This window comes from Rana temporaria, chromosome 11 (genome assembly GCF_905171775.1).
Source record: "Rana temporaria chromosome 11, aRanTem1.1, whole genome shotgun sequence".
Taxonomy (NCBI): domain Eukaryota; kingdom Metazoa; phylum Chordata; class Amphibia; order Anura; family Ranidae; genus Rana; species Rana temporaria.
Window position 1 is genome coordinate 98,506,852 of NC_053499.1, and position 25,896 is coordinate 98,532,747.

General features: G+C 44.6%; 1 protein-coding gene across 13 annotated transcripts in view; it reads right to left on the reverse strand.

Annotated features, from left to right (window-relative positions):
• NRXN2 (neurexin 2) overlaps positions 1-25,896 on the reverse strand; it is a 2,907,124-nt gene that overhangs the window by 1,067,776 nt on the left and 1,813,452 nt on the right. For 10 of the 13 annotated variants that reach the window (XM_040327834.1, XM_040327835.1, XM_040327833.1 and 7 more), the window contains one exon: positions 17,923-17,949. The exons of the other annotated variants lie outside the window; for them this stretch is intronic. In XM_040327834.1, the coding sequence (XP_040183768.1) occupies positions 17,923-17,949 (27 nt within the window). The remainder of the gene's footprint in view (positions 1-17,922; positions 17,950-25,896) is intronic. 13 annotated transcript variants of the gene reach the window in all.

Genomic DNA, 25,896 nt, shown 5'->3' on the forward strand with positions numbered 1-25,896 from the left:
AAAGAGGAACCATCACCTTCTCACCTCGGGCCTCTGCAACTGCCACAGGTGTAGAGCAGGAGTCTGCAGTACTCTGTCCTGCTGCCAGTACTTGAGCAGGCGATACATAATCCAAAACATCCTTTGAACAGTCCATTAAGTCCATACATTCTGTAATCTGTGGCTAGGGAGATGAGCCAACTGCCCCAGCTCCCTGGAACTCCACAGTTGTTGCCATTGCTGGGTAGAGTTTGGTAGTACTCTGCCCTGTTGCCAGCACTTCTGCTGGGGACTCCACATCATCCGCTTCGGCTTTCCAGATTTTCCACTGCCAATTCTCTGGCATGCTGCTGCTCCATCCAAGATCATTCCAAGTAGAAACCGGATCATCAAGGTCAGTCAGAGTTGTCAACTGGTATTTTCTGATAGTCCCAGGCAAAGGGAGCACCACCCTGCTGGTGGACAGAGCCTAGCAGCTGTCTGTAGGCAATCTCCAGCTCCCATTCCTGAACGGCCAGAATCTTCCTGTGTCCAGTGCCCTTCCGAGACTTCAAGTCCTTCAAACGCCACTCCTGATCACTCCCAAAGTCAGGGTCCCTGGACAGCCTCCAATACAACAATCTCAGGCCATCATAGTCAAAGTCCTCCGTGGGGCTGTCATCCGCTGACCATGGGCACTCTTGGGATACATACCACCGGAGGGCTCTGTAGCTCTCGTCCAACCGCATTTCTGTCCGGATCAGCCTCCTTAACTCAGCTGTCCACTCCCGCTTTGGTTGGTCCCCCAATAATAGCATTCGTACTTCATACTGCGACCAGTACCTTACATGGATGGAGGGGAGAACTTTTCCCTGGTGTTGCTCCTCGAGAGCTAGCGCTTTCTTCCAGAGTTCGCAGCGGATAGAATCAGACCATCCCAGCAGGACCTGCTCTGATACTGGTCCTCTATGCTGTATCTGTATCTCTTGCAACCTCCTTCTAAATTCCTCTTCCATGGCGGCAGTACCTCTCCTCAGTTGGTGGTGTTGTGACTTCTGCTGCTGTAGCCAATTTGTGTCCACAGCTGCTATAACTAGGTCCATGATCTCCGCTGGAGTGTTAGGACCATAATGTGTCAGTCTTATTTTAACAGCATGTTAGGACTCTGCTATGTAAGAATTTAATTCGGTTGGATCTCAGCTGCGGAGGCTTCTCAGGTCTAAACCACCAGTTCACTCTCTTTTATGAGCAGAGAGTTTAGGGTTTAAGTCATCACAACCTCCATTTGATAACCAACTTAAACATGGGGTAGCTTATTCCATCATAAGCATACTATGCACAAGTAATCAATAGAAAAGTCTCTATGGTATATGGTTAAGTAAGAAACGTAGGCTGTAAGCTAGTAGCAAACAAAATATTACTTCAAGAGTCTATGGTAAGTATCTTTAGTATTGCTTCACAGTAATTAGCTTCAGACAGTATTGATATCAATGAAAGATGAGTCTATCAGGCAGGAAGTAACACTGGATGACTTAGTCCATTAGAGATTCAATACAGTCTATTCACAGTGAGTGATTGGTATTCAAATTCATAAGATACTTGCGGTTTTGTTGGTAACAGGTGCTTGTGTTTAAAGCTGGTTTGGGATCATCCAGGAATGTCTGTGACTGCTGGGAGGTGAGGATCCGGTCTGTGGTCTTTAGTCAAGATGTTAGAGAACTTTCTGGTGTGTCCTAGGCTGGTGCAAGCTGGAGGTCTGTTCCCAGAGGCGAGGGGGTCCTGATGCTCAGGCACTGGAGGGTTCAAGGGTACTTTGTTCGGGGTCCCAGGTGACAGCAGGCGTCCAACAAGAATAGCGGAACAACCTGCTGTCAACACTGGGGGTTTAAATAGGGCCAGGAGCGCAGCACACCAGGACGCGCTTCCGCGTTCCAGCGTGGAACGCAAATGTTGGCACACCGGAAGTGACGCGGACAGCTTACAGAGAGGAGCGCAGCTGTTTGAAATGGGTAAAGCTGCGCTCGTTCTGCATAGAATAACGCCAGTGGCGTTACATACTCCCCTCCTCAAGGGGGGCACCACCAGTGCTCCTTCTAGGACACGGGCAATTAGGATACCTACGATGGAATTGCCTGATCAGGCAGGGAGCATGAAGGTGTGAAGAGTTTTCCCAGGAGTCATCAAGTTGACTGTAGCCTTTCCATCGTATCAAGTACTAAAAAGTAGAGCCCCTCTTTCTGGAATCCAGGATTTTCTCAATCTCATATTCAGTTTCACCCATGACGTCCAGCGGAGGAGGGGGACGTGAAATTCTGTTGGGAAATGGGTTAAGTATGAATGGTTTGATGAGTGAAACATGAAATGAGGGATGTATTTTCCAATCAGGAGGTAGAAGTAGTTTAACAGCGTTAGGATTGATCACATGTAAAATAGGGAAAGGGCCAGTGAATTTACGGCCAAGTTTTTTCGAAGGTATTTTAAGGCGTAGATTTCTGGTGGAGAGCCAGACTAAATCGCCCACCTTATAGACAGGAGGTACTGTTCTGTGAGCATCGTAATTTCGTTTTTGTCGTAGCTGGGCAGCTTCTAGGTTGGAACGAAGAATTCTTTAAATTTGAGAGATAGTGTTCCACTGCAGGAACATTGTTTGGGAGGAAGGAGGATGGTAAACTGTTAAGGTGAAAACCGTAGTATGCGTAGAATGGTGAAAATCGGGACGAAGAGCTGGTGGCATTGTTATACGCAAATTCAGCGTGGGGAAGCAAATGAAATCAGTCATCCTGAAGATGGGTGCAATAACAACGTAAGTACAGTTCTAGAGTCTGGTTGACACGTTCTGTTTGTCCATTTGTCTGAGGGTGGTAAGCAGTGGACATGCGGTGATCAATTTGTAAAGCATCACATAGGGCTTTCCAGAACTTAGAAATTAACTGAGATCCACGGTCCGAAATGATTTGAGAGGGTAATCCATGGAGTTTGAGAACATTGCTAATGAAAGCTTTTGCTGTTTCGAAAGAGGTTGGCAATTTTTTTAAGGGAATGAAGTGTGCCATCTTTGTTAGTAAATCTACTGTGACCATGATGGTGTTTGCACCATTTGACCTAGGAAGGTCAACTATAAAATCCATTGAGACAACCTCCCACGGTCTATTTGGTACTGGGATGGAGGCTAGAAGACCGAAAGGTGGTTTTCTTGAAAGTTTGTTACTGGCACAAACCTCGCAAGAGCTAACGTAATCATGGACCATTTTAGCCAAATGGGGCCACCAGTAATCTCTTTTAACAAGGTGAATCGTCTTACTGATTCCAGGGTGGCCAGCTAATGGAGAATCATGAAATTGCTTGAGAAGTAACAACTGAAGTTTGGGAGGAACGTATAGTTTGTTCTTGAAGGTATATACCCCATCAGATTGCTTTATGATATCTTTAGGTAGGTAGGACACATCTCTGGATAGAGTCTGGGAAAGCAATTGTCTAAAGGAAGTGGTTACCCCAATGAAGCGGTTAGAAGGAATGATGGAGAGAGGAGGAATGTCAGTAGTCTGATCTTCATTTATACGGGACAAGGAGTCAGTTTTTACGTTTTGTGTACCTGGCCGGTATGAGATATAGTCAAATCTGTCAAAGAATAAACTCCACCTCACCTGGCGGGCGGACAAAGTTTTACAGGCCTTCAAATGTTGTAGATTACGGTGGTCTGTAAGGATGGTTATAGGGTGTGTGGTACCCTCCAATAGATGTCTCCAGTTCGCTAAAGCATCCTTTATTGCGAGGAGTTCCTTTTCCCCAATGGGGTAGTTCTTCTCTGCAGGTGTTAGAGTCCTGGAATAGAAAGCAACTGGGTGCAGAGGCTCAGATAAGGTCGGACGTTGGGAGAGTATGGCTCCCAAGGCGAAGTGGGAAGCGTCAACTTCTAGAGTAAAGTAAAATAGCGGATTAGGGAGTTGGAGGATAGGAGCAGAGGTGTAAGAAAGCTTGAGAGAATCAAAAGACTTCTGCGCTTCATTTGACCAGGAGAAGGGTGTCTTCATACTAGTTAAAGTAGTCAGTGGTTTCACAATTGCTGAGAAGTTCTTGATGAACTTGCGATAATAGTTTGAGAATCCAAGGAAGCGCTGCAAAGCCTTCCTTGAATGCGGGATTGGCCAGGAAAGAATACATTCCACTTTGGAGCGATCCATCTGAATTCCTTCGGGGGAAATTTGGTATCCTAGGAATGATATACTTGACTGACTGAAAACACATTTCTCAAGCTTGGCGTATAAGGAATGTGTTCTGAGTCTGGCCAAGACATTTAGATTTTTTTCTGACACCCTTGAGGAACACACCAAACATGTACGTTGGGTACATGTTTGGTGTGTTCCTCAAGGGTGTCAGAAAAAAATCAAAATGTCATCCAGGTAGATTACAACACAAATGTCCAGTAAATCACGGAAGATGTCGTTGATGAACCACTGGAAGGTTGCAGGTGCGTTACATAGTCCAAATGGCATTACTGTATACTCGAATAAGCCATATCGAGTCTTAAAAGCAGTCTTCCACTCATCTCCTGGACGGATCCTGATTAAGTTGTAGGCACCCCTGAGATCTAGTTTTGTGAAGATTTTGGAGGTCTGGAGACGTTCGATAAGTTCTGGGATAAGCGGTAAGGGATAGCGTTTTTTTTACAGTGATGTTGTTGAGGGATCGGTAGTCAATTATTGGTCCGAGTGAACCGTCCTTGTTTTTGACGAAAAACATAGCGGCACTTGCTGGGGAGGTGGAAGGCCTAATGAAGCCCTTTCTTAAGTTATCATCAAGGTAATCTTTGAGATGGACAATTTCAGGTTGTGATAATGGATACATTTGTGCAGTTGGAATAGGACTGCCTGAAATTAGATCAATAGGACAGTCATATATACGATGCCGAGGGAGTATCTCTGCATTGGTTTTACTGAAGACATCGGAGAAATCATGTAGATAAGTTGGGAGATTTTCATAGTAATCGCTTGTCAAGAGGATAGTGTAGATGGGATAACAGGTCTCCTTGCAATATGTGGAATGTAGACTAAGTGAATTGTTGCACCATTGAAAAGTTGGTTGATGGAGAAGTAACCAAGGCAAACCTAGTACTATTGGGAATAGGGGTGACGGAATAATGTCAAAGACAAGGGTCTCAGTATGACCATTGCCACAGGTGACCAACAAAGGAGATGTTTGAGAGTAGACTGGGCCAAAAGAGGAACTAGAGCCATCAATAAAAGTGACAGACAGAGAAGTTTGCTTAACCACACATTGGATTTTATTAGATTTAACAAATCCTAAATCTATAAAGTTGCCACAGGCACCGGTGTTGACCATCGCATCAATGGTAGTCCTATCTTGGTCCCACTGTAAGGTAAGAGTGAGAAAGACATAGCGATTAGTTCCAGGTGCATTGATCTTACAAATGTTAGAAATGTTACCTTCAGAGCTCCTTTTGAGGAGTGGACAGGTGGAGACAATGTGGTCAGGGGCGGAACAGTATAGACAAAGGTTTTGGGCTCTGCGTCTTTGTTTCTCAGCTGGGGATAATGGCCCTTTGATTGCGCCAAGTTCCATGGGAACATCCTTAGGGGGTGATCTGGATCTCCTAAAAGGTGTAGGCTGGTAAGTGTTGGCACGTTCAGCCTTCCTTTCTTTGAGACGGCGGTCAATGGAGAGAGAGAGGTGCATAAGATCCTCTAGGGAAGCGGGAAGTTCGACACGAGCAATTTCATCCTTCATAGGATCTGAAAGACCGAGACAAAATTGATTCCGGAGGGCAATATCAGTCCACAAGGTCTCTCGGCTCCAACACTTAAATTCAGAGATATAGTCCTCTACAGGTCTCTTTCCTTGCTTGAGGTTCCTAATGGTGTTCTCTGCCGTAAGTTGTTTATTAGGGTCCTCGTAGAGGAGAGAAATTTCATCCAGGAAAGTATTAAATGCGGCCAAGAGGTCGCCGTGTTCCTCAACATAAGCATCAGCCCAAACTCTGGGTTCACCCTTGAGATAGGAAATCAGGGTGAGAATTTTGACCCTATCGGAGTAATAGGTGCGGGGGCGTAACTCAAACATGAGACGGCAGGAACTAATAAATTGACGGAAACATTTCCTGTCACCTGAAAAGGGTTCTGGAGGGCAGACCTTGGGCTCGGGTCGGTCCCTGGGTTGAGCAAAATTTTGGTTACGGAGGGCGTCATTTTCTAACCGGAGATCGTTCATAGTGGCGGTGAGGATATCCACTCGTTGTGAAAGTCCAACTAAGTGGTTGGCAAGCTCCGCTGGATCCATTTAATCAGTTAAAGGGGTTCCGCTATTATGTTAGGACTCTGCTATGTAAGAATTTAATTCGGTTGGATCTCAGCTGCGGAGGCTTCTCAGGTCTAAACCACCAGTTCACTCTCTTTTATGAGCAGAGAGTTTAGGGTTTAAGTCATCACAACCTCCATTTGATAACCAACTTAAACATGGGGTAGCTTATTCCATCATAAGCATACTATGCACAAGTAATCAATAGAAAAGTCTCTATGGTATATGGTTAAGTAAGAAACGTAGGTTGTAAGCTAGTAGCAAACAAAATATTACTTCAAGAGTCTATGGTAAGTATCTTTAGTATTGTTTCACAGTAATTAGCTTCAGACAGTATTGATATCAATGAAAGATGAGTCTATCAGGCAGGAAGTAACACTGGATGACTTAGTCCATTAGAGATTCAATATAGTCTATTCACAGTGAGTGATTGGTATTCAAATTCATAAGATACTTGCGGTTCTGTTGGTAACAGGTGCTTGTGTTTAAAGCTGGTTTGGGATCATCCAGGAATGTCTGTGACTGCTGGGAGGTGAGGATCCGGTCTGTGGTCTTTAGTCAAGATGTTTGATGCTCAGGCACTGGAGGGTTCAAGGGTACTTTGTGCGGGGTCCCAGGTGACGGCAGGCATCCAACAAGAATAGCGTAACAACCTGCCGTCAACACTGGGGGTTTAAATAGGGCCAGGAGCGCGGGAGAAGGCGCAGCACGCCAGGACGCGCTTCCGCGTTCCAGCGTGGAACGCAAATGTCGGCACACCAGAAGTGACGCGGACAGCTTACAGAGAGGAGAGCAGCTGTTTGAAATGGGAAAAAGCTGTGCTCGTTCTGCATAGAATAACGCCAGTGGCGTTACACAGCACGATCAAAACTTGCCTTTTCGTATGTTCTGTCTGTTACGCTGGGCCTTTCGGTTATGTTGGGTCTTTCGGCTCTATCCATTTTGACTAGTTCTGCGATAATGTCCCTCTTATAACGGTTGTTGGTTGGACGGCCCCAGTTCTCCAGTAAGTCCTTGAGGGAAGAGAGCTTTAGCCGTTCATACTGTGCTTCCATTGTCCTGTGTCCTCTTGTAGCTGTCCTTCTGGCTATGGGAATCATCCCGCTGCTTGCCACCAGTTGTAATGACCCCGTATAAAAGGGTTTAAAATCATTTAGGATATTCCATTTCTGAACACAAGGCAGCTACCAGCACTACAACCAGCTGAAGAAGAAACCCATACGAATAATTCTCCCCCAAATACGAGACGAGGCGCCGTGTTGAAGGTCAAACAGGAATATACCTTTATTGAAAGACTACAGGCTTATATACAGTAAAATAGGAGGTGCATACATATCCTGCTCATATTACTCTGAAAATACACCTATGATCAGACCTATCTAACATTAGCTAATTAACTAATCCCTTTAAGCAGCCAAGATGACTCAGAGGCATGACCTTTAGGCTAAACTTGCCGTCTTGTAGCTCAGAAGACACAATCAACATTATCACCAATCAACACGGAACTCCTTCATACAATTGCAGGGACAATTGGCACAGACGACAATGGGTGAAAGAGAATCCACACTAGACTCATTTACATTATACATACAACAGACAGGTGCCTGGAGGTGATGGAATTAGCATCTCCTTACAGTATATGTCCCAACAGTATGAATGAGTCACTCTTTCTAATATGGCATATATCCCGGGAGATATTGTGGATAAATATTACTGTCCCATTTTAAGTAATCCAAGACATATTCTTAATGTCCATTATTTTCTTGTGCACCTAATAGACACAGGGTGATTTAGCCATAAGAGGTGCATGGGGAGCTGAAGCAAGGGTATCCCATACTTTCTAAGGGATTCTGGGTTCCACGTGACCCTCACGTTACAGAGTTTATCTTAAAAATCCATCCCTAACTCAAAGTAGCCTAATCATCATCTAGTAGTAGAAAAGAATATAGCAAGAGTCCCTTGTGACAAATTACTGAAGTCACTCACAGTAGAAAAATAGGATTTTTTGTACTCACCGTAAAATCCTTTTCTCTGAAGTCCATGGACGGACACAGCTCCTTAAATCTTGACAAGTGGGTTATGTTCCCTGTTCACAGGAGAGGACTAGGCAGAAAATAGTTAAATACATGTTACATTAACAGAGTTGAACAGCCCCGCCCAGGGGGCGGTCCCTCCAGACATAACCCTCCTCACTGTAGCATGCAGCCTCAGCTCGTAACAAGCAGTACAAACCAAAAAAGGAGGGGTGGGAGCTGTGTCCGTCCATGGACGTCAGAGAAAAGGATTTTACGGTGAGTACAAAAAATCCTATATTCTCGTATCGTCCATGGACGGACACAGCTCCTTAAATCTTGACAAGTGGGACGTGCCCAAGCAGTGTCAAAAAACGAGGGATGGGAAATATATCAGCAAAACCAATTTTAACTTCACCCCAAAACAAGCAGAGCTCCTCAACGGAGGAGGTGCAACTTTAAACAGCCGCCGGCAAAAACTAGCGGCTGAAAAAAACATCATAAGATGCACTCACAACAACCATGTAAATTCTGGAAAAAGCGTGAACGGACGAGCAAATCGCCGCCTCGCACAACTGTGAGACCAACACATGATGTCGGAAAAAAAAAACAGGAAGCACCAATTGCCCTGGTCGAAAGTGCCGTGACCGGAAAGGGGGACCCACCCCTTAGGAGCATAGGCCTGTATGACGGCCTGCCTGATCCACTGAGAAATGGTGGTCGACGAGACCGCCAGACCCTTTTTGTGGACCAGACACCGACACAAAAGAGAGTCAGGAGCTCCAAAACTGAGCCGTAGTAGGCTGGTATACCCACAAAGCGCGTACCATGCCTAAAGTATGAAAGGCCGAAATCTCCTTCGGAAGAAGGGAAGGTCGCGGGCGCACCATCACCTAATCCTTATGGAGGATAAAGCATGGCGGCTTGCAAGACAAGACCGCCAACTCAGAAACCCCTCTAACAGAGGTAAAAGCCACTAAAGGGGCCACCTTCTGAGATAGTGTCAAGAGAAAATCTCTCTGATGTTTCCAAAAGGAAGGTTCCTGAAGAACCGAGAGCACCAGAGTCAAAACTCATGGGGGAAGAGATGGGCCAAGAGGGGAAAGTATATGACAAACCCCCTGCACACAAAAAAAGGGGACCCACCAGGGAACGGGCTGAAAAAAAGGCCACTAAAAACACAGCCAAGGCTGAAATCTGCCCCCAAATGGTGCTTTAAGCAATTTTTAGATCCACTCCAAGCTTTAAAAACAGCTGGACACTGAGAGTACGTCTGTGGACGTCACTCCATCCCTTCACACCAAGAGAGGTGCGACGGTAGATCCTCCGGAAGAAGACTACGGTGCCCTGTTGAGATGACCGAGTCAGACAGACCCCGGTCACCTAAAGTCTGGCTTCCAATAACCATGTTGAGCAAGTCAGTGACTGTACAACAGGAGGGAGTATGGGACCTTGAGACAGAGGAACCTCCTGCCCTGGCAACCGCCAGGGTGCCTCAGCTACCAGGCGCCCAATATCAGCGTACCAAGGACGTCAAGGTCAATCTGGAGCGATTAGAATCATCAGGATCTCCTCAGCCTCCACTCTGTGGAGCGGCCGAGGAAGCAACTACAATGGAGGAACAAATCACCGATACAGACCCCACAGGGCCACCAGCGCGACTGACGCATCTGTACGAGATCACTAGACCTGGCCACTAACTTTGACACCCTTGTGGCGGAGACGAGCAGCCAGGAGATCCATGCCCTGCGAGGCTCACCTCCTGCAAGGGAGCCGAAACACCCCAAGCACAAAGACCAGTCGCCCTGGTCCAGCATCTGGCGACTCCAGTAGTCTGCTTGCCGGCATACCTGATGGTAGACCGAAGCCACGGCCGCGGCGTTGTCCGGCTGAAACCAGATCGGTCGACCACAAGGAGAAGCATAGCCTGATCGCCTAAAATAGTAGGACAATGAAGAGTAGACAGCACCTGGTATTCCCAGGCGGTCTCCCACCAGGCACTAGCCAGGCCCGACCCTGGGTAGCTACCGAGACCAGACACATTCACGGAGGTGTGGCCGTAGGTCCACACAAGTCCAGCAACTCAGGGCCGACTGGACCCCCCAGTTTTGTGAACCCCCCAGGTTCACAACCCGTGAGCTGGCATCTGTCATAAACACCGACCACTGGAAGGAAGAAAACTTCCCGGACCGAAGAGTCGGGGATCTCTGTCACCAACTCAGAGAGACTCTGACTAGGTGGCGCACAGGAATCTAAAGATTTCAGAGACAAGAGATTTTTACCACCTGGACAGTATTTCCCCTGGAAAACCAGGGTGTGGAACTGGGCATACAGTACCGCCTTGAAGGAGGCTACCCACAGGCCCCGAACCAGCAGGCGCCTGGAGAGAAGACTGATTGTGTGATGCCAATACCTTCACCGCAGACTGGAATTTCTCCAGGGGAAGAAGGACCTTCCACCGAGGAGTCTGGATCAACACTAGATACTCCAACGCTGAGTCGGAACCTAGCATGCCCAGGATTTGAACCCTGGGTCGCACACATGGAGGGCAGGCTTGCTGCCACTGAGCTACACTTTCTGGCCTAAACATTTAACATCCACCCGAATCCCCGGAGGGTCTGAATAGGAATAACCCATCCATTAGGTCGGAGACAGAAGCTGCTCTCAGAAGAAAGTCGGCCAAGTAGCCAATGAGGCAAAGCCTCGCTGTCCCAACAAAGTTAGGATAAGTGCGAGCTCCTAGCTGAAAACCCATGGTGCTGAGCCAGATCAAAAGGGAGGGCCACAGGCTGACAGAGACCCTTCTCTCATCACGAAGCACAGAAAAAAACACTGTGACATGTGCAAAACGGGACATGCATGTATGCGTCCCTGATGTCCGAGGACATCAGGACATCCCCCGGATGGAGCGCAGCTACCACCGAACAAATGGATTCCATGCGGAACTACCCGATGTTCACAAAGGTATTTAGGGCCTGAGGCCCATAGAAAACCCCAAAACTCTCGTCCTGCAGGAAAGGTAAAATGACCCCGCAGCTTATCAAATCCCACACTGCCCAAGGCAGACCGACGGGCCGGGAGAGGAAGACACGAGGAAAGAACTTTGTTCTGTGGATAGGAGGAAACCCTATCTAGTACTCCGAAGAGACCACCTCGCAGACCCGCTGGTCGGAGAGCAGGGAGGTTTCACCGAATTGTGAACCTGCAAGCCACCCCTCCCACCGAGAGAAGGGGAGGGAAGACTACATACATTAGCAGGATTTGGGTGCCGGCGTGATCTGCTTATGCATCCAGGGACGGATTAGTCCCCCAGCTGGGCATTTGACGGCCTGGGAGGGTTGCCCCTAAATAATACACACACATAGGGACAGATTCATATAGATCTGCGGATCTTTAGATCCGCTAGATCTACCTGGTTTACGATCCGCCGGTGCAATTTAGCGAGGCAAGTGCATGATTCATAAAGCACTTACCTCGCAAACTGCACCGTCGGATCCTAACTCCCCCCGGCGGAATGCAAATTCCGCGGCTAGGGGGGAGTGTACAATTTAAATCAGGTGCGTTCCCGCGCCGATTTAACTGCGCATGCGCCGGGGCAAAAAAGCCCAGTGCGCATGCTCCAAATGACGTCGCTACGACGTCATTGTTTGCGGCGGGTACGTCGTTTGCGGCCATCGGTATTCCCGATCGCGGTACGCAAACGACGTAGAAAATTTAAAAATCGGCGCGGGAACGTTGGCCATACTTAACATTAGCTACCCCTCATAGAAGCAGGGGTAGCTATCCGCCGGAAAAACCCGAACGCAAACGACGTAGAAAACGAGCGACGGGCGGGCGTACGGACGTGAATCGGCGGTTTTCCTCATTTGCATATGCGACGGGTAAAAAATCGCAACGACACCTAGCGGCCGGCGGGAGATTACAGCCTAAGATTCGACTGGTGTAAGTCACTTACACCAGTCGGATCCAAGGGAGATCTATGCGGAACTGATTCTTATGAATCAGTCGCATAGCTCCGACGGTGGGATCTCACAGATCCGACCGTCGGGTCTCACAGATACGACGGCGGATCAGGAGATCCGCCGGCGGATCTATTGATGAATCTGCCCCAGTGTGTGTATGTATATTATGTAGGTGTATGCACACATGTCTTTGGAGGAAACCTGAGTACCCGGAGGAAACCCACGCAGACACAGGGAGTGACAATGCAAGCCCAGGCAGATTGCCGTCAGTGTCCGGATTCGAACCAATGACTCTCTTGCTGCCAAGTAATGGAGTTAAGCACTACACCACCGTGTGCATTAAACCATTCTGAAACAGACGCCCTGGATAACAAGGGTGCAGCATTCAATGAAGCATCACAGACCTATATGAGGCCCTGGACCAGCTGGTCCGCTAGCCTAATAACCTCAGGAGAGAGTCGTGCTCCTCCACTGTCTGGTGCAAAATGCTCACTCTGAGTTGTTTACAGCACTAGGGGTCAGGACTACTCCAAGATGGCCACCGAGCGTTCAGAACGCGGCCACAGCAAAATGGCCGGCACAATGTAAGCTGCGCCATAGCGCGGCTACGACAAAATGGGCGCCAATGGGAGTTTTCAATGTAATTGAAAAACCTCCCAAAAAATGGTGCCAGCGCCGACTGAGACCCCAGTGTAGTGGCCACAATAGGCCGCAAGCCAGACCCCAGCATGGTAAACATGGAACGGGTCAGTATTTCGGATCTTCTATCAGTCAGATCCATATAAGCGGGGGTTCCCGCCCGGCGGTGAGGGACTACAAAATAAGGTGACCAGATTTTTCAAATGAAATCCGGGGACATATTTATTTATTTTTTTACTAGTAATGGCGACAATCAGCCCGTCACCGCCTCCACCCACCTCACAGCCTGTCAAGTCTCACTCTTCGGGCCCCGGCTACTACTGGGTGGGGAGCGGAGGAAGATCACTCCACCAGTGAAGGCAAGGGGATAAACAGGCGGCTGGCCGGGACCTGAGCCAAGGCAGAAGAACACGCGAGGGGAGCTAAATGGGCACCCGAAACTGAAGAAATATTCCATTCACTCCGACTAGCACATGATCATCAGAAAGGGGCACAGACAATGGAGAAAATACACCCCCCTAATCTAGTAGGAGCAGCAGAGTGGGGGGGGGGGGGGGTAATTCAGATTTTTGTATTTTATTCTGCACTGACTGTCTTTGATATTGCCTCAGCTCCTGTTCAAATCCAATCCGGGGACAAAACTGGGGACACACTTGGTCCGGGGACAGTGCCCTCAATCTGGGGACTGTCCCCTGAAACCAGGGATGTCTGGTCACCCTACTAGAAAAGCCCTCAGCGGCTTTTCTCATTCCGCATCTCAGAAATTATCAAAGAAGGGCACAGAAGGAAAAAACCTACACAGCGGTCTGATTTGTGTGATCCAAAAAAGACCGAGCCCTCGGCGGAAACCCAGCTGCACTATGCAGCTTAGGAGAGTCCCGTGCAGCAGTAAAAAGCGCACCCATAAATGCCTTATTCTGCTTTTTTTTTTTTTTAACTAGGTACCTGGTCCATGGCTTCATAACAGACCATTCCCCAGGGGATAACGGGGGAAGGGGGCACTCTTTTACCGCCCGCCCGCAGTCCACCCCCACCCTGGCACAAACTGTGTCCAGGACTAACAATAAAAACTCTGTGGGAATCCCAGGTGCTAAGACCTGCTGCCACCATTTACATAGTGTGTATTATAATATGCACACCTGTCCATACAAATAGACAAAAGCTCCTAGAGCCCTATTCAGGGCCTTTCACCCACTTGCTGCGCTGACCAGGGGTAACCAGGGGACTCCCTCAGGGGGAGACTGCCCAGCGCTGCCTGTGAGGAAAAGAACTGTGAGGTAACTTTGCAGGGACCTGTGTTTAAACAGGAAAAGCCTCCTAGGGCTTTTTTTATTTAAGGATAAGACACAGATACAGCATAAAAAGCAAAACCGTTACAGGTGTCACCAGTTAGCGTCTGCTGAAGTATAATCATAAACATCTGTGCTCATCACAGGACTTTTTAACAGTGAAAAATCCCTCACAGGAAAGCCCAATACAAAAAAAGAAAAAACACAGGCCTGATAACATAGTCCCCTCAGGAAGGCCCCCTCCACCCTGACAGCGGGAATGTTAGCAATGCAGCAAGGGAAAGGAGCAGGGAAGGGAGGGGAAGGGACCCCCGAACCCCAGGAATGCCCAGCCGTACCAACCCACCGAAGCAGGAGGGACTGTACTTACCCATCCAAGCGAGGACTCGCTGACGCATTCCTGACAGAACTACAACTGCAATGGAGGTAGCTGTCGGCCCGGTCCACTGTGAGTGAGATAATACCACAGCCCAGTCATATGTGGACCTCGGAGCAAAGCTCACCGCCCCCCCCCCAGGAGTCATGGGGTATGGCGTGGCAGACCAAGCCTCTTTGCAAAGGTGTGCCCACGTTTGCTGGTCGGACTGAGTAGACTACAAGGATCTATATTATTCAGCCTGTCTCTCAGCCGACAGTTGAAAGTTGGCGGGGCTGTTCAACTCTGTTAATGTAACATGTATTTAACTATTTAACATGTTTCTGCCTAGTCCTCTCCTGTAAACAGGGAACATAACCCACTTGTCAAGATTTAAGGAGCTGTGTCCGCCCATGGACGATAAGAGAAAATCATGACCACGAAGATCCCTAAATCTAGAAACTATGGCTATGTACCCCATAGTCCATTTAAAGCATTACAATTTTCCCTGTCTCTCTTCAGTTGACAGATGACTCTTATTGACTTCAAACAAGAACAAACTGACAGTTCAGGGCAAAGGCTAGTATTGGCCAACTCAGGCACAACAGTTTTTTTTGACAGATAGACCAGACAAGGAATCTGTCTCAGAATCCTCCAATTCATCTGCAGGCACATATTAAGATACTGGCCACACTAACGAATGAACGGGTCGAGGTGTACGGCCAGTCCACACAAGAGGAACAGCATACCAAGTGCTTCCTGGTCTCCAACAGTATATCCAATATGGAGAACTGGCTGTACATCTCCACCCATTTGTTTGTTGCCTGCATTGTGGAACAACCTACCATGCCACCCGGCGCCTACAGCCTGAAGCCGCATGGTCATTTTGTGCTGTATACAGCACAAAATGACCATGTGGCCTCAAACGGACGTTGGTTTTTGTTAGCATAGCACTTGCAGTAAAACATTTTGGACCCCACAGCGGCTGACACAAGGGAAAATTCGGGTCATGACCTCTTCCTTGTAGTGGCAGCAGGCTCTTTCTCTATTCAGTGCCAGACACACACATTCCACCCACTGCTCACGCAATTAGGAATGTGATTTGCAGTTAACCCCTGTCTTCCTGGAGAGAGTGACAAAGTCTAGGAAACCTCTCTTTTAGCAGAAACTTTTGGGTTGCCATGCTGCTGATCGGCTGCCTCATCATTTTTACGACTGTGCTATTGATCTCCAACCTGGGACTTCTCCACCTCGGGGTTGAGTCTACCATCTCACCATTGCTAAAACTCAAGCCATGTCTGAGTACATCTGAGAAAATCTGCAGAAAGGGTTTATCCAAAAGGCCAATTATTCTGCTGGGGTTGGCTTGGATGGTACACTCTGACCCTGCATTGATTATAAAGGTCTCAATGACATCACCATTAGGAATCAGTAACCGCTACCCTTGATTTCTGAACTCTTTGACAGGCTTCAGGATGCTCACGTTTTCACAAAGTTAGACCTCCGTAGAGCATGCAGTCTGATAAGGATCCGAGAAGGTAATGAGTTGAAGACAACTTTCAACACCAAATACAGGTTGAGTATCATCTTGCAATGCCTTTTTGCTTGTGTAATGCCCCAGCTGTTTTCCAGAACTTTGTTAATGACATCTTCTCCGATCTCTTATATGTTTGTGTCATTGTGTGTATATATACTAATTTCTCCTCCAAGTTTGAACACTCATTGTCAATATGGGGGGGGCGGGGTCACATGACGGGTGGCCCTGTCCTCAGCTACATAAGGGACCTGTCAGGTTATTCCCGGGGTGTCTCCAGCGGAGACAGGAAGCTGTTCCTCGCTGCACTGGACATCATCGCTGGAGCCTGGAGAGGAGATCATCCGTCGCAGGATACCAACAATGTTGGAGTGGAGACCGAGAGTAGATTACCACCGCTGGAATCTTTTTTTTTTTTTTTTAAATAAAGGACTTATCCCAACTGTGTCTGTGTTTTTTTTTTTTAACACTTTCTTTGTGAAATGGTAGGGGTACAATGTACCCCTTACCAATTCACATGGGGGGGCCGGGATCTGGGAGTCCCCTTTGTTAAAGGAGTCTTTGAAATTCCGATAAGCCCCCCGCCCATAGACCCCCACAACCACCGGGCAAGGGTTGTGGGGATGAGGCCCTTGTCCCCATCAACATGGGAACATGGTGCTTTGAGGGCTCACAGGCCCCCAAAGCATCCTCCCCATGTTGAGGGCATGTGGCCTGGTACGGTTCAGGAGGGGGAGGGCGCTTTCTTGTCCAGGTTGCGTGCTTGGATAAAGGGTCTGGTATGGATTTTTGGAGGGAACTCCACACCATTTTTTTTTTGGCACAGAGTTCCCCTAAAAATCAATACCAGACCTGACCACGCATTGTTTTTATTTTTTATCAATGACTTTCAATGACTTTTCTCTGTATTGCCGGAAGCCGACAATTTATTATAGCCGCGAGTACTTTTAAATTACCTTTTTCCTTCAGAAATGACACTTTGTGCAGGGACAGTTCTAAGCATGGGAAACAAGCGCTACTTTACAGTCATACTATACACACCCCAGGCACGAAATTTAAAGGAATATTTCACTTTCATTGTTTCACTTTAAGCATTCTTAGAATCACTGCTCCTGAAAAAAAAAATCAGTTTTTAAAACGTTTTTTTGCATAGATACATGTCCCCTAGGGAGGACCCGGGTCCCCAAACACTTTTCATGACAATAACTTGCCTATAAGCCTTTAAAATTAGCACTTAAGATTTCTCCCATAGACTTTTAAAGGGTGTTCCGTGGCTTTTCGAATTTGCCGCGAAAAAACAAACAAATTGTTTGCTGTTTGGCGAACAGGCAATGTTCGAGTCGAACATGAGTTTGACTCGAACTCGAAGTTCATCCCTATTTGTAGTAAACTCAGTACAGGAAAAGTACAGCTATTGCAAATGAACACTGTATTATATTTGCTCAACAGTTGCCAGCCGTTGGGGAGAGAGAGAGAGAGAGAGAGAGAGAGAGAGAGAGAGAGAAAGGAATGACAGAGAACGACAAAAAAACTGAAGGCAAAAAAAACACTAAAGCTGGAATTGCAACCTGAACTGTTATTTTTTAAGAACTTTGCTTAAGCACAAATGATTTAAGTATCTGTGTGTCCAGGCTAAAAATAAAATAAAAAAATTGTCGAACAATGCCATCCAAATGACACACTTAAAACAAAGAAAATGTAAGGTGTGCAAAGAGAGAATCACGAAGAAGACAGAGAGAATACACTTTACAGAAAAAACAGATAGAATTATGAGAACGATAGCAAATAATGTTGACAAGTACATAGGAAAACAGTTTCAGTAGAAAACGCAGTAACAGCAAAGATACAGCTTAAGACTTACTGGGCCCGCACACTATCCGAATACAGTCTGAGGGGAGAGAAAGAGACAGCTTGGATTATCCTTCAGATGTTTCTGCAGACTGAACAATTTAGCACCCACATGTTCCGGGGACGCACATGTGTCTCAGGAGCCATTTCATAATCTAGCCTAGCACATACTGATTACAGTGCCTTGAAAAGGTATTCATACCCCTTGAAATTTTTCAAAATTGTTGTCATGTTACAACCAAAAATGTAAATGTATTTTATTAAAATTTTATGCGATAGGATAGACCAACACAAACTGGCACATAATTGTGAAGTGAAAGGAAAATGATAAATGGTTTTCAAAAATGTTTTAAGTGTGTGGTGTTCATTTGTATTCAGCCCCCTGAGTCAATACTTTGTAGAACCACCTTTCACTGCAATTACAGCGGCAAGTCTTTTGGGGATGTCGCTACCAGTTTTGCACATCTAGAGAATAACATTTTGCCCATTATTCTTTGCAAAATAGCAAGATTGAATGGAGAGCATCTGTGAACAGCAATTTTCAAGTCTTGCCACAGATTCTTAATTGGATTTAGGTTTGGACTTTGACTGGGCCATTATAACACATGAATATGCTTTGATCTAAACCATTCCGTTGTAGCTATGTCTGTATGTTAAGGGTTGTTGTCCTGCTGGAAGGTGAACCTCTGCCCCAGTCTCAAGTCTTTTGCAGACTCTAACAGGTTTTATTCTTCGGATTCCCCGGAATTTGCTCCATCCATCTTCCCATCAACTCTGACTCCCCCTGCTGAAGAAACGCATCCTCACAACATGATGCTGCCACCACCATGTTTCACGTTGGGATGGTGTGTTAAGGGTGATTTGCAGTTTTATTTTTCTGCCACACATAGCATTTTGCTTTTAGGGCCAGTTCACCCCAGATGAAGTTTCGTGCAGTTCCGTTTTTCCGCACCAATACAGTCAGTTCCGGTTAGTTTCTGCACCGGAAAATGACTGGAACTGACTGCACTGGTGTGAACTAGAGCCATTAGAATACATGGAAAACACTGTGCATGCATTTTTAGTGCAGAAACAAAAGCGCACTGACCAGAGCATCTTCTTCCACATGTTTGCTGTGTCCCCCATATGGCTTCTCGCGAACTGCAAATGGGAATTCTTATGGCTTTCTTTCAACAACTCTTCCAACAACTCTTCCATAAAGGCCAGGTTTGTGAAGTGCAGGATTAATAGTTGACCTGTGGACAGATTCTCCCACCTGAGCTGCGGATTTCTGCAGCTCCTCCTTGGCTGTTTCTCTGATTAATGCTCTCCTTGCACGACCTGTCAGTTTAGGTAGATGGCCATGAATTGGTAGGTTTTCAGTTGTGCCATACTCTTTCCATTTTCGGATGATGAATTGAACAGTGCTCCGTGAGATGTTCAAAGCTTGGGATATTTTTTTATAACCTAAACCTTGTTTAAACTTCTCCGCAAATTTATCCCTGACCTATCTGGTGTCTTGGCCTTCATGATGCTGTTTGTTCACCAAGGTTTGCTAACAAACCTCTGAGGGCTTCACAGAAAAGCTGTATTTATACAGAGATTAAATAACACACAGGTCGACTCTATTTACTAATTAGGTGACTTCTGAAGGCAATTAGTTCCACTTGATTTTTGTTTGGAGTATCGGAGTAAAGGGGCTGAATACAAATGCACGCCACATTTTTCAGATATTTATTTGTAAAAAAAAAGTTAAACCACTTATAATTTTTCTTCCAGTTTACAATTATGTGCCACTTTGTGTTGGTCTATCACATAAAATCCCAATATAATAAATTTACGTTTTTGGTTGCAACATGACAAAATGTGGGAAATGTCAAGGGGAATGAATACTTTTTAAAAGGCACTATATGTACAAGTCTGCCAACTAACAAATTGTTAAAAATAAATGCCTAGACTTAACAGCAAAGGTTCGTAGCTTTAAATGTTTACATCTACAAATTTGCAAAATAGAAATGCCTTCACAAGAAAAGTACATTTAATTGGTAGATCATTTAAAAATGTACCTGATACATGGACACTATGATTATTTATTAATTTAGTCATTCATTTTTCATTGGTTTTAATAACATCAATATTTGTAAGATTTAATGAATGCTAAGCCATACTCTATACACTGTAATGAAATGGCCACCTTGCAAACTACAGCCATACAGCCAGACAAGAAAGTGAGTGGTCCCAATTTTTTTTCCTCTAAGCTTATTGCATTGGTTGATAGGTTAGGTCATGCCATGTGCTGTTCCTGTTATATACCAATCAACCACAAAGTCTAGAGAGGGACCTTAAATCTCACCTCTGTTCTTCAGATACATCCCTGTCCTCCCACTCATAAGAGTAACATGGGTTGCTCATGGGCTGATAGCTGTTGTTACCACATGTCGTCAACCACTACGGAAAAGGGAATGTGGACAAAACAGAGGCAGAACCAGATCTCACACTCTTTCTTATAGAGAGAGGAATAGCATGAACTGGTAAATAGTGTCTTATAAACGAGGATGAAACAAAGATTAGTCATCTGTGTCATATTAAAAACCCTAGTGCTCGGGGTCACACCTGAGTGATCCAAATAACGGGCGGAATCGCCCCGATTATGCTTGCGATTTTAAATCATGGCAAATTGCAGGACGCTTGTGTGATTCCATTACTTAATAATGGTACTCCAATCGCGGCATGATTTTGCGCAATTTTTTTTCACTGAAAAAGAAGCAGGAGCTTCTTTTGAGCGACAGCATTGTATGTTGCGATTTGTCGCGATTTATTTAATGACAATCGCGGAAAAATCGGGCATCTCACAAGCAATCCGCGATTTGCCATGATTGTGAATCGCAGGCAGATTGCTCATGTGTGCACAGAGCCTAAAATGAGCATCTTGATATTAATAACATGATAGTTAAAGCTTGTCTGACGTCTGTAGTGCCAATGCAAGATTTATAAAAGCAAGTGTAATGTGTTCATGATGCAACAAAACATAACTAGTGTACAAATAGTTTGAGTCTTTTATCTATGTGAGACAGATTGTTTGGCATTGCACTTTTCTAGAAAAACAATCTATGTATCTACAGTATGTGTGTTCGTATTTAAAGAATACAGTGGGTCTGGACTTTGTTACTCTGAAATGTCCACTCCATGCCTGACAGACCAGATTTGTCTGAAGGTTTTTAAAAAAAGCAAACATTTGAAAGCAATTTAATTAATAACAAACCATTCCCCCACTCAATTACGCTTTCACCGGTAGCAGCAGTCACAGAGACAAATATATGTGTTAACTTACATATTAAAACATATTAGTGATAAAAAAATAAATTCACGAAGATGTCAGAAAATTTGGCTCAGAGAACTGGTTTTCCTGAATTAAAACTGGACAATTTCAAACTTTAAAAGTAAAATAAATATAGGCATGTTATGTAGTACATTAGTAAATAACAGTTTTTGAGCAGAAAAAAAAAAGGGAAGAGGGTTGATAGTGGCGTAATGTTTCTAATGTTGGTGACGTGCTGAAATAGAACAAATAGTTGTGGTACACCATAGCAAACGAAGAGTTTAAAACCGTGCACAAATATGGGACTAATAGTGGAAAAGGAAGAACATTTTGATGGTGTCACTACAAAAAGGAAAAATGTCCCTGTGGTGTTACTGAAAGGAAAAATGTCCCTGCGTTGGTGGTGTCACTGAGAAGTTCTGATTGGCATCTACTGTATGTCAGTGAGATGAAGGGAGGGAGAAGAGCAGGGAGGTAAGCTATGAGGGGTGCGTGGAACTAAATGATTCTAGGGGGGCTCTGAGGAAATAAGGGGGGCTGTAAGGGCTCTAAGGACTCTAAGGGCTTGCTCAGAGGTGTGGCTATCATTGATGGTGTTTTACAGGAGGTGATATATATATGCCATCTCCTCACTGCCTGTTTTAACACTGAAAATATTGACTCACAGTGTTGCAACTGTGTGCAGAATGGTTGTTGCACAGCACCATTCACAGAGACCTGTCATAAAATTTTTGCCATGTGTACAGCCTCGAGCGGGTGCATCTTCTTGTTCAGGTAGGTGGCAGCGGAGGTACCACCCACTCGTGTGAACAAGCACTAAAGCGGTTGAGCCCCCCTCAAGCTGCTGAAGCAACTATATGGGGGTATATGCTGTACATGCTGCTGCCACAATGCTTTGCATTCTGGCAAAAATGATTTTCCCCTGTGGTATTGGACTAAGTGACAGAAATTTACATGTATGTCTCTCTCTCTATCTATCTACATGTATGTCTCTCTAGTTATCTATCTATCTATCTATCTATCTATCTATCTATCTATCTATCTACATGTGTGTCTCTCTATCTATCTACATGTGTGTCTCTCTCTCTCTCTCTATCTTATCTTATCTATCTATCTATCTACATGTATGTCTCTCTAGTTAGATAGATAGATAGATAGATAGATAACTAGAGAGACATACATATAGATAGATAGATAGATACATATACATACATGTAGATAGATAGATAGATAGATAACTAGAGAGACATACATGTAGATATCTATCTATCTATCTATCTATCTACATGTATGTCTCTCTAGTTATCTATCTATCTATCTATCTATCTATCTATCTATCTATCTATCTATCTATCTATCTATCTATCTATCTGTATGTCCTATCTATCTATCTATCTATCTATCTATCTATCTATCTATCTATCTATCTATCTATCTATCTATCTATATGTCTCTCTAGTTATCTATCTATCTATCTATAGGTATGTCTCTCTAGTTATCTATCTATCTATCTATCTATCTATCTATCTATCTATCTATCTATCTATCTATCTATCTATCTATCTATCTATCTACATGTATGTCTCTCTAGTTATCTATCTATCTATCTATCTATCTATCTATCTATCTATCTATCTATCTATATGTATGTCTCTCTAGTTATCTATCTATCTATATGTATGTCTCTCTAGTTATCTATCTATCTATCTATCTATCTATCTATCTATCTATCTATCTATCTATCTATCTATCTATCTATATGTCTCTCTAGTTATCTATCTATCTATCTATCTATCTATCTATAGGTATGTCTCTCTAGTTATCTATCTATCTATCTATCTATCTATCTATCTATCTATCTATCTATCTATCTATCTATCTATCTATCTACATGTATGTCTCTCTATCTATCTATCTATCTATCTATCTATCTATCTATCTATCTATCTATCTATCTATCTATCTATCTATCTATATGTATGTCTCTCTAGTTATCTATCTATCTATATGTATGTCTCTCTAGTTATCTATCTATCTATCTATCTATCTATCTATCTATCTATCTATCTATCTATCTACATGTATGTCTCTCTAGTTATCTATCTATCTATCTATCTATCTATCTATCTATCTATCTATGTCTCTCTAGTTTATCTATCTATCTATCTATCTATCTATCTATCTATCTATCTATCTATGTCTCTCTAGTTTATCTATCTATCTATCTATCTATCTATCTATCTATCTATCTATCTATCTATCTATCTACATATCTATTTTTCTATCTATCTATCTGCATTTCTGGTTATCTATTTTTCTATCTACATGTCTTTATCTATCTATATCCATCTATCTATCCATCTATCTATCTATCTATCTATCTATCTATCTACCTGTCTGTCTGTAGGCCCTATTGTGGGCGAGTGATCGGGGGGGGGGGATTGGTTGTGGTATTGTTTGCGCCCCCCCAAAAAAATGGAGCACCAGTCGCCACTGCTTGGGAAGGAGAGCAAATTGTCCAGCGTGGATAGGGTTTAGTGAAGGAGAGCTTACACAGAGTTGGAGCAGCTGGAGAATTGAGACATTTTGCAGTAAATGTGAGTTAGAATGACTATCACTCCTGTCAGTGGGGCAGGAGAAGCAGTGGAACCTCCCAGGGCACCCCTTCCCCACAGGTTATTACTACACCCAGGGCAACCTCCCCTTCTGCCACCCCCTTATCCCAAGCCTGAGTGTGAGGGTCCCTGTACCCCAGGAAAGGTAATCCCAAAGAGTGAAATCATCACAAATGTTGTAAGATGCAGTCAACACTCAGCCTGTAAATGAGAGTGTGTAATGCAAGCGTTGATTTAAACTACAGCAGTCAGCAAGATCAACATGTCTAAACGATGACGCTGGTGTTTGACCAGGTTTGTGCAGTTAGAGGCCCAGGGATTGAACTGATATAACCTGGAGGAGGTAGTTTAGGTCCTTGGCAAAGATAGGGAAGACTCTGTGGCTCCAGTACCTTTCATACACAAGCTAATGTGTGCAAGTCATTTCCTGCAATAAATGACAACATCGTTTAATGTGGAAGTCTTTCTTGCCCCATTTTCAAGAATTGCTGTCCAAGGAGGATGGCAGAAAGTGCAGTGTGTAGGGCTCATTGCACATTTTATAGCAAGTGAATCCCAAAAGGCTTACTTTGAGAAGGAATTCAGTGTTGCCCTGGACTAAAAGAAGCTTTAAGCAGAGACCCCTGCATGTTTTAGTGCATCGATGGGTATATAAGGCTTTTAAAACCCTTGAGATCCCAGCTGTATGACTGACTTGATTCATTTTACCAGAAAGTGGTTGCAACCCAAGGTCATGTCAGCTCCTGAGGTAGATAAGCAAGTTGTTATGAATCGCTCCCTGCGAGCAATACCTGCCACTCAGAGAGAGAGGGAAGCCATGAAGACCCCAAAATGGCAGACCTGCTGGTTGAAATGGTTGAGCCGAGGACCTGCTGATTTCACCAGTCTAAATCTTCAGTTTTTCAGAAATAGATCCCAGAAAAAAAAAGCTCAGAGACTGACGTGAGTTGGATAGTGTTGTAACCTTAGTCGAGGAAAATTTCATCTGTCCCTGTAAGTACAGTACCAGACTAGCACTATTGAGGTCATGTACATACACCCATGGCTACTTAAGTGCTGTGATTAAAATTGATACCCTGTGCGCTTTCGCTACACATTCAGTTGGTATAGTCCCCTCAGTACTTCTTCAAGCTATTGTATTAAGGTACTATATTTTCCAAATTTTTTGGAAGATGTGGGAAAATAAGATCAAGACAAGACAAGAAGTGCACTTTTAAATGCACAAAATATAACGGGATACTAATATCTATAGTTAACAGTACCGGGGGTAGTTGATTTTCTTCCCCCTCTCTGTAGTAAGTTGGGCCATGCTTTATTGTTTTTTTGTCTTCCTCTGGATCAACTGTGGGTATAGCTTTGTATATACATATACTATACATACACTATATATATATAAAGGTTTTATATTTGTTTGTTTCAATTAGTTAGACTTGTGTCTTTTTTTCAACCTGACTAACTTTGTAACTATGTAAGTGTAAAGCTAAACACATGCCTTGACCCTTTTGATGATAATGTGGAAGGGGAAGTGTTAGTGTGTCTGATAAACAATAAGGCAGTTTATCAGTAAGGCTGGGAATCAGGAGGAGGTGGAGTCTGACCCCAAGGTTATGAATAACTTTAAAAAAAAAATTAGGTTGTATGCCTAGCCCTAATGATGAAAATGGACAGCATTATGTGCCAGATCTAAAATTCGAATATCATTATTGTACAGAAAATTTGAAGTATCTCACACTGACTGGAGCTAGAGAAAATAAAAAAGGGCTAAATGGTAAATCCATTGACCCAGATATCATTCCAATGTAAAAGTTGTAAAAGTAATAGTAATTCTTAAACATTGCCAGAGGATGATATTCAATCTGTGAGTACCGAGGCACTGTGATTGGGGCACTGGTGAGTACTGAGGCACTGGGAGTAACTAGGGTACTGTGAGTAACTGGGGAACTGTGTATACTAAGGCACTGAGTGCACTAAAGCACTGAGAGCAGGAGAAGAAGACATCAGGGACCAGGCGATCAGTAAGCGGGAGCAGGAAGAGATGATGCTGTGGGCTGTGTGACCAGTGAGTGGGAGCAGG